Source organism: Colletotrichum graminicola (assembly GCF_000149035.1).
Source record: "Colletotrichum graminicola M1.001 genomic scaffold supercont1.9, whole genome shotgun sequence".
Taxonomy (NCBI): Eukaryota; Fungi; Ascomycota; class Sordariomycetes; order Glomerellales; family Glomerellaceae; genus Colletotrichum; species Colletotrichum graminicola.
Genome location: NW_007361013.1, coordinates 373,092 through 388,222, shown reverse-complemented (window position 1 = coordinate 388,222; position 15,131 = coordinate 373,092). Strand labels below are relative to the sequence as shown.

The following is a 15,131-nucleotide window of genomic DNA, read 5'->3' as shown; positions in this document are numbered from 1 at the left end:
GCCATGGCTGACGCGCCGTCGTCTCTCGTATTTCATGAACCCTGCAGGCCTTGACTTCTTGTTGTCGGGAGGGTTGTTTGCTTTGCTGCATGCGACGGCTCTCTCCCCTCTTTGGTTTCTAGGGTGATGGGTGGATGGCAAGGGAGGGCGATCATCAATGATGACACCCTGCAGGACGACGATGGGCCTCCATTTCTTGGACGGCGCGGGCTGCAGACGACGACGACGGCGAATCGCGGCGACCCATCCACCGTCAGAACGGGACCCAGAGCTGTCAGTTGACTTACGCTACACTGACTGACTGACTGACTAAACGGACTGATGCCGAAAGCTAACGTAAAACAAGCCAACATGCATGCCGCATGCCGCCATGGCAACCCGAACACCATCGCCTGAGCCGCTCAGCCCTTTCTGACTGCCGCCTCCGCAAGCCGCGACACGCACCAAGCCAACTGACAGGCGTTGCCCGGTCATAGAATACTTGTTGTCCCTCGTACGAGAGGGCCCTACGGACAGAACATGCGCTCTCACCACCCATTTCCGAGTGCTTGCCCACTCTGGTCGAAGATGAGTACTCCGTACCAAGGTACCCAATTAACCTTGCGCAAACGATAGAGTCGTCTGTGGCGGTTGGTGGATACAATGGCGTAAGTCTTTTTGCCGCCGAAACCGTTACAATGTTCCGCAGCAGGTTTAGGGAAAAAAGGCGGCCCATCTATAGCGGTTGCCTATACGAATACACAGGTGTCTCTCGCAGAGTTGCCTCGCCTCCTCTTGGCTGTACTGTGCATAGCCACGATGGCTTGCGTGTGTCAATATACCGCAGCCGATGCGGGCAATCGCTTTCCGACCACGAGTTCTTGTTCTTTCTTCCTTTTTCTTTCTCTCTGTTCTTGCTATCCCAGCTTCCCACTCTCGTCTCGGTCCGAAAGCTCAGTCCAACCCGCAGCAGCGCGGGGGGTTTGGATCTTGGGACGACGTGGGAGGTATGACAGCCGTCGGCCCTTGCGTCCCTAGCTTGCGGCTGAAAAACGCGCCTCAAAGGGACGGATATAGCACGGACGCGAGACCTCCAATGTCTTGAATCTCGACTCGATCTCGTGGCACCCCTTGTTCGCTTATTCACGACTGCTTGGCAACTCGACAGAGCCTCATGAACCTTTTTCTATCTCTCTCTCTCTCTCTCTCTCTCTCTCTCTCTCCCTGTTTTAGTTATACTAGATCCACCCGTGACTATCATTTCGTAAAAATGAATTGATAAATATACAGTGTGAGAATGAATGCAATCGCAGTGAACCGTCTGTGCGAAACAGTGCGAGCTCGGTGCCCCATCGCCTCAACCCATGAAATTTCTCTCACATGAGAGCTTCACTCAAGCAGGCGAGCCCAGCTCACCACGCCCGCATCGTCACTCGACCAAGCCACCGTGAAGCGCCCGCCCGCCCGCCAACCCCCGCACACCTCTCACAATGGTGCAGACGTCGTCGTCGTCGTCCTCCTCCTCCTCCCCCGCACTCTCGGACCTCATCTTCCCCACGGCCGCCGGCCACAACTTCTCCCACATCCTGACGGACCTCAAGCGCGCCAACCTGTCCATCGCGAACCGGCTGCGGTCCATCGCGCAGGACGCCGACTTCGTGGCCGAGGCCGCCGCGTGCTTCGGCGGCCGGCCCCTCGTCGCCAACGAGCGCTGCGGCAGCTGGTACGTCCGCCCCGCCGACAAGCGCGCGAGCGCCTACTTCAAGAGCACCGACGGCCACACCAACGCCTGGAAGTTCAGCACCCGCCGCCTGAACCTGCACCTGCTCGAGCTCATCGGGGAGCATGATGGGTGAGTTTGGGATGGCTCCGACTTCGCGACCTGACTTGGCAATTTCATGCCCGTGGGTTATTTGATGGCGGAGGCGGGAGGGGTAGTGAACTCGCTTGAGAGCAAGCAACGCTGACAGCTAGCTCACAGATGCATCATCGTCGACTCAACACGCCGAGGCAAGAGTAAGCCACACCCACTCCCTCCTTCTCGGGCCCCCCCGCTGACCTTCTCCCCCAGGAATGCCCGACGCGCTGAGCAAGACCATTCCCGTCTGGTGCGCCGTCCTCAACATGGCCCTCTTCCCGGACCTCCCGCACGCCGACCGCCTCTTCACCCCGCCCAACGTCGTCTCGGCCTCGGAGCACGCCCAGATCGCCGCCCTCCTGCCCTCCTTCCTCGCCGCTCTGCGGGCCCTCGAGATCGACCCGGCCCCGCTGCGTGCGCGCCTCGCCAAGCCCCTGCGGCCCTTCTGGGTGACGCAGGAGACGCAGCTCTCGCCCGCCGCTGCCGCCGCCGGCGCCGTCTTCGACGACTACCACCCCGTCATCTGCTGCACCGCCTCGCGCCGCGTCGCCGGCGCCGAGATGAGCGAGGCCGGCTACATCCAGGGCGCCGGCGACGACACGGAGAACTGGGCCCTGGGGCTCACGGCCGAGCTCTTCTGGGAGCACGCCGGCGCCCTGCTCTCCGCGCCCGAGGCCGACCTCCCGGACGCCGTCGCGGCGCTCGTAGCGGAGCGGAAACGCAACGCCCCGCGCGGCGTGCCGGCGAAGCGCGTGGCGCCGCGGATCCTCGTCCGCCCGCTGCCCCTGGAAGAGGACGAAACGAGTGTAGTGACGTACACGTTGGGTGCAGCTGTGGTACCCTCCAGGTCCTAAGTAGATCTGAATGAGGCTTGGGCAATAAACATGACACAGGCTATGGGGACCCCCATTGAAGTGCGACGGGCGCGATCCCGTTCCCCTGAACAACTACGAACTCCAGCGCCCGCTCGAGATTTAAAATACAGTGGTGCAAGTCAGGGCATATGTTATTGGCGTTTCTCGATGAGCACTACACTGTTCACAGGGCTGGGCTAAATACTAGTCCCTAGGACGCAGTGCAGCAGAAGTTGAGACCAGCTATGAACCATTTTTAATCATGACGCTTTACCATGAGTGCCTTGGTTTTGTCATCGCGCCTCGTATGACGCGATGGTAACCTTCCGATGAGTATCTCTGGCCTCTCGCGACACAAGTAAGTTGACCAGGAGTCCTCGCTGGATTATCAAAATCATTGTTGGATTGCCATGGGTTCTTAAATTTCCTTTAGGGCGCGCGCAGGCTAATGCAAGCACAAAGTCGCCAGCCGCAACCTCCGACAGGCGCTGCCGGACATCTGCGCCTTCGTCGCCCGCCACCTCGGCGCGCACCGCGACGCCGACGTGGTCATCGCCTGCGAGTCCGGCAGGGACTTGTCCATCGGCGCCGCGCTGGCCGTCTACTGCTGGTGCTTCGATCAGGACGGCGGGTACCGCGTGGCGGACGCCAGCACCTTCTTCAACAAGGACATGATCCGCGTCCGGCTCGGCACCATCATGACGGCCTTTCCCGAGGCCAACGCCAACCGGGCGACGTTGCAGAGCGTCAACAGCTTTCTCATGGACCACCGGAGGTGAAAGACATGAATAATGGTTTTAGTCTCTCTCTCTCTCTCTCTCTTTATTGTATAGGCCTGTCTACCTATATTGGAAGGCATCCGTCGAGCACCCGCGAGCCAGAAGTGTCCAGCTGCTATCTTAACACCAGAAGAGAACGAAATGCATGGCCCTTGTGGCTGGCCCTTTATGCAGTAACCGCCGGCGACCCCCCCTCTCCCGACCTCACAAGAACGGCGACGGGATCTTTACCTCGGCTAGTCAGGCGCTCCCGCTCTCGACCTTGGCCAGGGCGTCGGGGAACTCGCTCCAGTCCTTCATGATGATGACGGCACCGGCGTCACGCAGGACTTTCTCCATCTCAGCCTGCATGTCGGCGGCATAGGGGCCGACGTAGCCGATGACCTTGATGCCGGCACGAGTGCCGCTGAGGGTGCCGCTCTTGGAGTCCTCGATGGCGACGCACTCTTCGGGCTTCTTGCCGAGCTGCTCCATGGCGTACAGGTAGATGGCCGGGTCGGGCTTGCTGGTGGGCTTGGGCAGCGAGGTTGCGGCGCTGAAGACGACGTCCTCGCTAAAGTACTTGTCCTGGCCGACCTTGACGACCGATGCCCAGACGCGGCGCTTGGCCGAGGACGAGACGACGGACATGGTGTACTTGCTGCTCTTCTGCAGGGCCTCGAGCTGTTCGTCGACGCCGGGGCAGGGCTTGAGGGAGGCCTTGAGCTTGGCGATGACGGCATCCTCCTCGCGCGTCACGTACGTTTCGAGCTCCTCGGGAGTCATCTCGAAGCCGTGCATCTTGGAGAGGCCGAGCAGCATGCCGCGGAAGTTCTGGCCGACGAACTCCTTGATCAGGCTCTCGCCCGTGAAGCGCTGCTTGATATTGCGGCCCTCGCAAATCTCGTTGATGAGGTCGGCGCACGCCTCGAAGGCGAGCTCCTCGGAGAGGACGAGCGTGTTGTCGCAGTCGAACAGGAGGGTGGTGATCTGGAGAGGGAGGCCCTTCGTCAGCATCGACGGGCTCGCGACCCGGGGCTCGGACACGGCGTATACATTGCAACACTCACCTGAGGCATGTTGGCGGTATTTACGGATGGGATTCCGGCGAGGTGGAGAGCTGCGTCTATGAAGAGCGTCAAGAGCGGGGTTCACCGAGCTATGTCGAGTCAGACACGTAGCGAAAACGCTTATGATCCGAGGCCAATTGACAAGTTGAAAAGCTAGACAATGGGAAGCTGGAAGAAGCAATAAAGACTACGCTGACGGTCGATACTGAAGACGAGGTTTGGACTTTGAATTGGAAGAGGGAAATGTGAGAAAAGGGGAAAAGGGCCGGAAGACCGATGAGTGGAATAAAGGGAAACCCAAAACGGGCATGGAATCAATTAGTCCTCCTTTCTTCCTTCGGCCAGCCGGCCTGCCTGCCTCCCTCAAGCCGGCTCTTGGTTTTCGTCGTCCCAACGAGCCCAATGGGAGGCGCTGTAAAGCTCTCGAAGGGGACATGGTCTTACACCAGTTTAGAGTAACCGGCGCCGCACATGATCCCCCCCCCCTCCCCGGTCACCATAAGGTACCTAACCTACAATGGTCGCACCCCCACCAAATGCCTTAATCTGCCCCTCCCCCTCCTTCCACCGGGCGCCGTCTCACAGCAGCCCCTTCTCCGACATGTCGAGTGTCGTCATAGCCGCGGGGTTCAAAACCATCGCAGCAGCGCACCATGCGGTGGTTACCGAACCAGCGCGGACATTCTCCTCGTGCGTGCCATCCTAGAATGCGACGATGACAGCGACGAGGCCCAGTCGCCGAGGCACGGGGGATTGTCGGATGAGCAGAGGGGACGCCAAGTACGTACGAATAAGCAGGACACCAACACCGGCGGAAGGGCCCACAGCAACCAACCGGTTGTCCCACGGGGGCTTTCATCTCGATCTGCTCCCTCCGCATGGGCGCTCCTCTTTTTGACTCTTACTGCGCTTAATAACGACCCTCCTGACCTCGTTTTATATTCACCAGCAGCACCGCCGCCTTGTTCCGAGTTCTTCGGTTGGCGGCGTAGAGAGGGGGGAGGTCTGTTTCCTGCTGACATGCCCGGGACGAAAGCGCGCGCGGGCCTGTGAAGATTGAAGAAAGACGAGAACGTGCTCCCAGGCGGGGTTGCCTCTCGTTGTGGGGCATTTACTCATTGTAGCACCACTATAACTTTCCTTGTCTCATTCCGGTAACTATCTACCCCTACCTAATTCTCTACATCCGCTGAGCCTCCCCGAAGCTTCCCCTCTACTGCTATCCCAGTCTTGCTTGTCCCAAGTTGAAGAACAAGCTCCCAGAGCCTTAACGCAGTAACCACAACCATAAGGCTCCAGCGGTCTCCCATTGACATCGCACGGCCTTGGAGCCGCAGCGAAAACGGATGTGTTAACTTGGATAAACCAGGCGACCACGACAACAGAGCAAGAACCTCGGCGTTGGGAGGCACGTCGCGGCTCGTGCTAGTCCCCTTGTGCCTGTTGGACACTTGTGCAAGTCTGTATCCTCCCGATTTGGCAGCGTCGTCTTCCCCCTTCCTGATCTTCCTCCACTCAAAACGTTCGCGTTGCTGCTTCTCGCCGACCTCGACGGAGAAGAGGAAAACGACATCGTCGCCGGCCAACCCAGCACGCATCATCTACGTGTCCATAGCGCGGATGTTAGCCCGAGGCTCGAGAGGGGGCAGGTAGACGACAGTAGCGGAGTTGAATGCGTAGGCCCGCGAAGCAAAGGGTGAGTCGTCGCCGGCTGCCGCGATGATGGCGTCCTTGTTGCTTGTTCCGTTATGTAGCAATATCCCGTGTCGCCACCCCCAGTGGCCCCTTTCCACTGAGGCCAATGCGTATCTCGACGATAAACAGGCGTTCGTCGCTGTAGGCACCACACAAGAAGAACATTTTCATTCCCGTCATATATTAGTATCCGTTCATCACTGCTGGGAACGGCCGGTAAGGGGACGTTGTCGGATCTGTTGGAGCCGCATCCCTATAGGACGGCAGAGCCTGGTCATCCTGCGGTGAGGTGCTTTGGAGCCCCCGAGTGTAAGACGGCGGCGGCGGCGTCGATGATACCCTTTGCATGTCTTTGGTTTACTGATAGTAGGTTAGCCTCAAGTGACAGTAGCTGATAGATCCAGGGCTGAGAGGCGAACCAGGCTGTGAAACGAACCAGATCCTCCGCAAGCAGACGTGTAAATCAAAATACCGAGAAAGCAGGTAAGCAAAAAGGATGTGTGAGCAGATGAGATAGAATCGAGTCCCAAGCTCGTAGAGCTTGAAAACGGTTATATACAACCAGCACCTCTCGTGACCGCTCATTCTGGCTGGCGACGTTTTACTCTTTCAGGGCCCCGGTAATGCTTCGCTTGCATCCTCCATCTCACGATTGGTTTTGGCCTGCACTTCATTTAACTAGACCTTGTCCTCTTGAAGCTGGCATCCTGTCACTTTTGACGACACTGGAACCCGGCACGTACTACGTCTGTCTCCTACGGTTCCTGTGTGCTTGGAAGTAGCGGCGTTTAAAGCGATTGGCCGTTTATTTGTTATCTGTGGCGGGGAGGGAGCAGCCATCCTTTTTGGGCTTTTGACAGTTAGTTGCGTTAGATTTCCAACCAATCATGGGTTTTGGCCTTTTACTTGACTACACCATGCTCCCGTATCAACCTAGGTACACACTACCAAGCCTGCCGCCCGGGTTTGCGGGAAAAGAAAAAAAAAAAAAAAACAGGCACAGTTTAACATACTGGGGCGAGGGACTAACAACAACGAGGGTAGACTCGGTACCCACGCATATCGAATGCGAAAGAAAAAATAACCGATTGGAAGTGTAAAAAGGCCCATAATCAATTCGACTTGGTTTATGTGAGAGAACCACTACCGAACTGATGCTTACATAATTGCTGTAGAGCACCTAAGTGGACTGAATGGTGGCCCGCCCCTATGGCAGTAGGCTCTAAAGTGTGCGTGTTTTTTTCTTCTTCTTGCAACCCGGGTGCCTGCTTACCTGCCTGCCCGGCCGTCCGCCCCCCGTTATCGAACATGCAAGAGGTGGTTGTTCATCTGCAAGACATGAACCAGCAGCAGTCCTGCCCCGTCACCCGCATCCGCCACCCCCCATGCTGCCGCGAAGAAAATCAGGGCGCGCGAGCCTGAAAAACGCTCACTAAGGCCAGGTCAGGCCACCTCGTCTGGGTACGGCTGGTCCTCCCTGGCAGCCCCCCCCCCCCGTCTTGTCAGATAGTCTGCCCGGGCACACCTCGCTCGGCCGCCGCCTTTCCCGCTCGGAACCAAGAAACGTTGCACGGCTTTTTCCTCCTTGAGGTCGACGGTCCGTCGGTCGAGACTGAAGGGGGGGAAAGGAGAAAGGAAGGGGGGCAAGATCACGGGGCCTTCTGGACCTTGATTCCGGTGAGCCCATTCTCGGTCACCCCGAGGTAATTATCCAACTGGTCTCCTCGGCCTGATAGACCCGATTGCACAGCGGCCTGTTGCGCTTCGGAGCATGTCGGATCTCAATTACCCTCTGCGTCATGGCCGGCGCCAGCTTTCGTCGTCCTGTTCCCTCCTTCTCTCCAAATCGTGAACCCCAGGCTTCTATCTCCCTCGTGAACATCGTAGAACTGCTCACTCGGCCACCAGAGCAAAACATTTGCCGTCACGGGCATGAGCGATCTGCATCCATTCGAAACAATGTTTCAATCTTGGGTTACCTAGTGTCTAAGTACTTGTCCGCAGGCACTTGCGTTTTGATGGGTAAACCAACCCGCACTTGCCTACTCGCAACAGCCGCAATGCTGAGGGGGAAAACATGCAAAGGAAAAGAAGAAAACAAAAAAATGTGTCCCAGAATACGCCCCAACTCCTTTTCATGATGAGAAACCAGCCCCCAAACCTCATGAGCCGTTTAATTGCGGTCGAACGCTCACAATCCCGTCTTCGCTCATGCTGGCGTCATATCTACACGCACCACGCAATGTCTCGTCTCGCGTGTGAATCGGCACGTCTACGCATCAGCGCTCTTACAGGATCTCCCGCAGCTTCTCCTTCTGGGCCGCCGTCAGGGTCGTGGGGAACTTGACGTTGTACTTGATGATGAAGTCTCCTCTCGTGCCCGGCTTTTTGGAGATGGGCATGCCCAGGCCGGGGTACCGGTCGGTGCTTCCCGGTTGTGTGGGGCCGTTCTTGTCGAGGTTGAGCTGCTTGCCGTCGATGGTCGTCACGGTCCGCCTCCAGCCCGTGAGAGCCTCCTTCAGCTCCAAGTCGACCGTGTGAATTAGGTCGTTGTCTTCGCGCACAAAGAGCGGGTGGGGTTTCTGCCGGCTGTTAGCGATCCGCCCTCTGCAGAATTACTCGATATTGGGGACAACCCCCGACTTACCTCTTCCACGATGAAGTGCAGGTCCTGCTGGCCGCCCTCTTCCTGGTCGCCAACACCCTTGAACTTGATCTTGCTGCCCTTCTTCAGACCCGGCTTGATGGGCACCTCGAGGACCGTGTCAGTGGTCATCCTCTTGCCCGCCTCGTCAAAAGTCTTGCGCTTGATCTTCATCTTCTTGGTTACGCCACGGAACAGCTCCTCCAGCGTGAGCGGCAGGGGCCGTTCCACCGTCGTGACCTCGGGGGTCGACTCTCTGGGCCGCGGCACGTCTCCAAACCCGGTGCGCACGCGCTGTGACCGGCCGGCACCCCGTTGGGCGCCGCCTCCGCCGAAGGCCGTGAAGATGTCGGCAAAGTCGTCCATGCCTCCGCCGGCGCCGGCGCCGCCCATTCCACCAGCACCTGAGCGCATAAATTCAGCAAAGACGTCGTCTGCGGAGCTGAAGTTGAAACCACCTCCGTTTCCTCCACCGGTACTGAAGCGGAAGGTGCGTGTACCGCCGCCGCCAGGCATGCCGCCGCCGAAGTCGAATCCTCCAGGCATTCCCCCACCTGCGAAGGGGTTACCACCGGCACCGTCAGGTGGCGGGGCGGCGCCTCCGCGGAGCAGGAACTCGAGACCGTAGTCATCGTAGATCTTGCGCTTTTCGGGGTCGGAGAGGATCTCATACGCTTGCGAGCATTCTTTAAACTTTTCGGCGGCTTGTGGGTTGTCCTTGTTCTTGTCGGGGTGGTACTTCAGTGCGGCTTTTCTGTATACGCGCGACAGTTAGCGATGCTGCCTTTGATAGGGTCGTTTGTATTTGTACGTGAGTGGGCAAATGATGGTTGGGCCGTCATCATTGGGCAACAACGTCGGCGAAAATGGAGGGGGGGGAGGCATCGTGAGATGCTCTGCCACTTACCGGTAGCCTTTTTTGATTTCATCTTGGTTTGCCGTGGGGCTCACGCCCAGCTGGTCGTACAGCTTGGTTTCTTTGACCATTGCAATAGTCTATAGTACTGTCGTCTAATTAATCAAACCTATGGCTCGTGGATATCGCCACGAGTTTGAGTGTGCTCGATGGTATCGTGGGAGTTTGTTTGCAACTGGGGTGTAAACCCTTGAAGAGTAGTTTGTAATTGAAAGCGTGGGGTGAAAAAGCAAGATAAAGGTTGGGTAGGGAAAGGAGGAGAAAAAATAAGGAAGATTTGAAGAGAAGTGGTTGGATGATGCAGCAACGACCGGGTGCGTGATATGTATGTAGGGGATGGCCAATAGAAGCAGGTAAGTGTGTGCCCAAGTACCTCAGTACCTAGGACCTTTTACTCTTGAGGAGGCCCAAGAAATGACAGGGGCGCCCGGAGCATTTAGTGGTAGAAGAAGCCCTCCGGCGGCGCTGGATGGAAGCAACAGGCCCTGGTTGTGGAAGGTTCGGTGCTCGTCTTTCAGAGGTATTCCAAGGGAGCCTTGGCCAGGCGGCGGCGGGCGACAGCCCCTGTGCGTGCGGTTTTGCGACTGGGACCCGGCGGCGGGGCATCGAAATCGGTGATCTCACTGGGCTGATGGCATGGAAGAGCACAGAAGGGCTGGCTGGGGCTGTTCCCACCCAAGCTTGTTCCCCGATCGTCCTTCGGTCGAGGGATGTGCATAGCTCACCCGTCGCATGCTAACCAAGTGAGGTCTTCTGGCCTAATTTCAGACTCCTTCTCGCAGCCCAAGCGCCTTGCATAAGTAGATGGTTCTCTCTCGCCTCCTCTGCCGTCTATATACCTGCCAAAGGTTGAGCTCTGCAAAAGCATGGAGGCTGTCGCAACAAGCTGGACAATGACGAAAATGGCGGGGTCTCTGCCGGGCGGGAATGGCGGAGTCTAGCTCGTGCCGTGGCCCGAGCGTCGCACTAAGCAGGCCCATCCCCGTGGGCACTGGGGATAACTGGTCGAGAGAAATGGAAGCTTCGAGAACCTTCTACGCAACTCTCTGTTACACGGCTCAGAGCTTCCTACATTCAGCCCAGACATGCCAATTAGACACGGACATAACGGGGTATCAAACAATTGGTATTGCGCCGAAGTGCCGCTATTCTTAGTAAAGTACTTTGTTACGCTCTGCCTGTTGTTTGCTGCAGGGCAGCTGAGAAGCCAACGCTGCTTCATGTCATTGCCTCCCAGCTCATCATTCCTAAGCCGTTTGCGCAAACCCACCGCATGCCTGTATGTTCCCTTGCGATGCCCTAGATCTAGTCTTGGCGCTACTGATGCTCGTCAGGAATCTCCATGTCCATCATCTTCATTGTCTTTTGCTCATCCCTGGGGTCGTGTGCCATGCCATATATTGAATGTCTGGCCATGAATGGACTGCCAAGCCTTTCTTGCATCTCCGGGCCCTTGGTCTGATCCTCAATGTCTGGCGTCACGGTACGGCTAATATCGTCGGCGGTGGTCGGGACTGAGAGCCCATGCTGCCCAGGACTGGGTGGATTGGTGTTGCGAGGCCGTGCCGTGTCGTGAATGTCGCCAGAATGCATGAACTCGGCCAGGCTTGCACTTGACATCTCCGTGGCGCCTTGCCTCGATGCCATGTCCGTCATTTCAGTGTCCATTGTGCCGTCTCCATCGCTAAAGGGATCGTTGTCAAAGTCGCCCGCTCTTGAGTTGGTGTCGCTGTTCCCCAGGGAGGCTCGGTTGGTGGCCATAGAGTCGACACTGCCTGAGCGGTACTTCCTCTTTGATGGTGAGATTGGCGACATGTTTGTGTTCCTCGACTGTACGCTCTCGTCTATGCTTTCCTGGTTCAGTTCCTGTTTGAAGTTCTTATTCTCTGCCCGAGCAAATCGCTGGAGGGCGTCCGACAGCGGTGATACCGGTGTGTTTATCGCGTCTTCTGTGGCGTAAACAAGGAGGGGGCCTTTAGTCTCCCAAAACATCTTCTCCATCACCTGCTCAAACGAGCATTTCTGTTTCGAGTCAACATGCGAGCCGTGCTAATCGCTTCTGCTCTTCTGGCTTACCTCGGCCTTTGCAGGATTCGCGCTGCCCTGCTCGTATGACAGGCGCCACCACTGGTCCACAGGAGCAGATGCCTCCTCAAAGTCAATCAGGGCTGGTTCGGCTCGCTTGCAGACGTAGGTCACGTTCTGCGACGTAGCGATTCCCCTGAGAAGATACTTCTTGCTGGTGAACGGCTTGGTCAAGCCCGGCTTGTTGGGGTCCGTTAGCAGAGTGCTGCTGACCAACTGTTGCCGTTCAATGAGTCTCTCGCGTTCCCAATCAAGTCCTGTGAATGAGATTAGCAACTCCATACTCAAGACGTCAGGGGCCCTCGCCGTACTTTTCTTCGTCTCTCTCAGCTGAGACAGCTCCCACACACACCTGTCAACCACCTGTTGCGAGCTCTTGGCCAACGCCTCCTCGGCTTCTGTTTTGACGCAAGGTACATCTTCGAGGCGCGTGTACTGCTTCTCATCTTCGTTTTCGAGCTTTTGCAGCTCTCGAAAGCGTCCCAGCCCGTCCAGGTACTGCACATGGCTCTCGTACTCTTTGATCGTCTTTTCCAGCATTTCCTCCTTGTCATGGAGCTTGTCCGTCTTGGGATCGACCCATTTGGTGAGATCAAACTCCTTCGAATTAGCCTCGTATAGAGCCCGGGAAATCCAGGCGAGGTGCTCCTGACAAACCCTCGCCTCTTCCTTCCGGCTCACGAGATAACGTTCTGGATACCAGACTTCGGGTATCTCCAACTTTTCCGGAGGGTCCTCAGCGTCAATGTTGACGGTCATTATCTCGCCCATGTCGTCGAGAACAACCATCCCCATGTTCGGCTGGAGCTCCGCCCACGTCATGGACTCGTGCCAGACAATCCAGTTCCAAGCATCGTAGAGAGTTTTGGTTTGCTCACATTGGCTTTTAGTCAACTCGAAGTTGAGGAACGCAAACCGCGTTGGCTCTTGCGTCGGCTCGAACGTCTGCAGCGACAATGGACAGGCAACGTGGGTCAAGGGCTTGAGGACCTCTGCATCCGTCTTTTCGTCAAGAGTGTCGTAGAACTGTCTCTCGGGGCTGAAGTTGGTTTTGGGCACCAAATCAGCCATGGTCTCGACCGATCCATAGCTTCTCTCGGTCAGATCGAGGAAGGCCATCAAGCGGTGGATTTCTTCGTGAAAGTCTGGTTTCGATTCTTCCGACCATTGGAGCTCGCCCTGTTGCATGGCGGCAAGGACGTGGGGGGCATATATCGGCTGACCCTTCCACCATTCGCTATTGTGGCCGTAACTGGCAGCCGGCTTGCCGGCTTGTAGAAGAACGTTGCGCGCCAGAGGAATTTCGTGGAGGATCGTCAGCACGGAGCCCAATCGCTGCGACGAGTTGCGAGCGTTGGGCTTCTGGATGAGGAATGCGGGTGCACCCTCTTCTCGCTTTCTTGCCGAGGGTGGCGGATCGCCGTTGACAACAGCTTGGCTCGAAGTTGTTGCGGTTGTCACCATGGCCCAGCTGTTCTGGTCATAGTCGGGCCTGTTGGCCGGCCCGAAGTACGTCGCGTTTGCGCCAGTATCTGTGACGCCAGCTTCCTGCGGCTTGAAGCCAGCGTCCGCTTGCGACTCACGCAGGGCCCGCTGCAAGTCCTCTTCATACTGCTCGGCACTGCTGGGCGCTCCTGTATCCTTTCGTTAGCCATCGTTCCTCATGGAACGGAGGGCAGTACCGGTAGTGTCCCCGGCCGTCCATTCTATCATCCTACCAAGCGGCGATCGATTATTGGTTCTCGATGGTGGTCGTGAGGGAGCTCCGACGGAGGGCCCGTAGAATCCGGTGTCGGGCGGAGGGGTAACGCCTTGAATGACGGCATTGTCGGGCGCTTCGATATTGAAAGCTGGGACGCACGAGTCAGCACGGCAATCCCCTCCAACTGCACTGTCGATCCGACTTACCTATGCCCGTGTTGTTTGGCTCTCCCTCGCGGCCGGCGCCGAAAGCTGTGTCGTCCCAGGTGTACTTCCTTCGAAACTTTGCCTCTGTTAGCTTCGATGCCGGTGCTTTTGCAGAGAGCCACGTACCGCGTCAGAGCCCTCGTAGTATTCGCCTATGAGCTGTTCCAAAGAGGTGTTGCTCTGCGTCCTCATGTCAGCGTATCGTCGAGAGATTGCGGGCTTCCTGACGACCCGTCAACCGTGGGCATCGCACCTTGAGGGCGGAAATAACCAGGCTGCGGTCGAGGACGGGGTCCAGACTGGTAATTTCGCAAAACTGAGCGACGTCCGCTGACGTCGGTTCGGTCGCCATGGCGCCGAACCCTGGCTCGAAGGGGCTATTATGACCGAGTCGAATCTGCCGGTCGGATCGATTAGATGGGGTGCTGGAGGGAGAATCGATGCTTGCGCAAGGCCATCAGAAAGACAGAGTCGAATTGTGAGGAGTCTGGCGCATGGAGCTAAGCCAGATGCTTGGAAGAATACTGTCAAACGGACTGCAGCTAATAAGCTGCTGCGTGCTAGTGGAGGCCGAAGGGCCGGGGGTTTGGGCGTCCGCACGGGTGCGAAAGGAGATGCGGAAAGAGATGAGAAGGGGCTCCAAGAGAACACGAAAGGAAAGAAGGGCCTCCAATAGGTTTGAATTCGTCCCGTCCCGTTGCGTTGTCTCTTCGGGGACGCCTTAGATAATGCTGAGGCAGGCAGGTGTGTGGAGGCCGCGCCGAGAGTCGAGCTGGTAAAGCCCCGCGAGTTGCCGCCCTCGTACGGGAAGGACAGTGCAGCCGACCTAATCGTATTAGCGGGAAGACTTCCCCACTATCTCGTCCCAGTGCCCTTCATTCCTCGAGCTTCATGACGGCCACTTTCTACCAGAGACTGACCACCAAAGTCCATTTCAGATACACGGTCTGGGTAGAGAACTAACATTTAAAGGAGCTCTATCGCGTGAGATCTGTGGATTCTTCCCTTCCTGTCCGTTTTGGGTGCACAAGACTACCTACATAGCAAAGTACCTGGGATGCTGTCAGACAAGCACATAAGGTGTCAGTTAGCGGGGCAAGTGCCGTGATTGGCACAGAGACTTCTGGACTCCTGATTACATACTCATTTAGGTAGACTGGAACGGCACACGCGGCTTTGGCTCCCCCCATGCTCGGTAAGCTTTCCTTGCACTGGCGAGCCGCAGTTCAAGGGTGGCTCCGGCTGCCGCAAGGGATTGCGTCACTCATCAAGTTGGCACATAGTCATTTCTCAAAACCTCCCCTGGCAACCGACACCAAATTCGAAAGGAGGCATAGGAGAGCATGCCCCAAAAACAAGCAGTT

The 15,131-nt window shown here is 57.3% G+C and overlaps 4 protein-coding genes across 4 annotated transcripts; 1 reads left to right on the top strand and 3 right to left on the bottom strand.

The window, feature by feature from the left end:
- Nucleotides 1–1,469: 1,469 nt before the first annotated feature.
- GLRG_03103 (initiator tRNA phosphoribosyl transferase) lies at nt 1,470–3,470 on the top strand (the record flags this gene model as incomplete). Its single annotated transcript, XM_008093788.1, has 4 exons — nt 1,470–1,831; nt 1,961–1,995; nt 2,051–2,662; nt 3,154–3,470. The coding sequence occupies 4 exons, from the start codon at nt 1,470–1,472 to the stop codon at nt 3,468–3,470; spliced, it is 1,326 nt and encodes a 441-aa protein (XP_008091979.1).
- A 240-nt stretch (nt 3,471–3,710) lies between these two features.
- On the bottom strand, nt 3,711–4,466 carry GLRG_03102 (haloacid dehalogenase-like hydrolase; the record flags this gene model as incomplete). Its single annotated transcript, XM_008093787.1, has 1 exon — nt 3,711–4,466. The coding sequence occupies one exon, from the start codon at nt 4,464–4,466 to the stop codon at nt 3,711–3,713; it is 756 nt and encodes a 251-aa protein (XP_008091978.1).
- Nucleotides 4,467–8,502: 4,036 nt separating this feature from the next.
- GLRG_03101 (DnaJ domain-containing protein) lies at nt 8,503–9,845 on the bottom strand (the record flags this gene model as incomplete). Its single annotated transcript, XM_008093786.1, has 3 exons — nt 8,503–8,796; nt 8,862–9,612; nt 9,766–9,845. The coding sequence occupies 3 exons, from the start codon at nt 9,843–9,845 to the stop codon at nt 8,503–8,505; spliced, it is 1,125 nt and encodes a 374-aa protein (XP_008091977.1).
- Nucleotides 9,846–11,091: 1,246 nt separating this feature from the next.
- GLRG_03100 (ubiquitin interaction domain-containing protein) lies at nt 11,092–13,959 on the bottom strand (the record flags this gene model as incomplete). Its single annotated transcript, XM_008093785.1, has 6 exons — nt 11,092–11,796; nt 11,851–12,116; nt 12,171–13,493; nt 13,542–13,709; nt 13,768–13,843; nt 13,894–13,959. The coding sequence occupies 6 exons, from the start codon at nt 13,957–13,959 to the stop codon at nt 11,092–11,094; spliced, it is 2,604 nt and encodes an 867-aa protein (XP_008091976.1).
- Between the last annotated feature and the right edge of the window lie 1,172 nt (nt 13,960–15,131).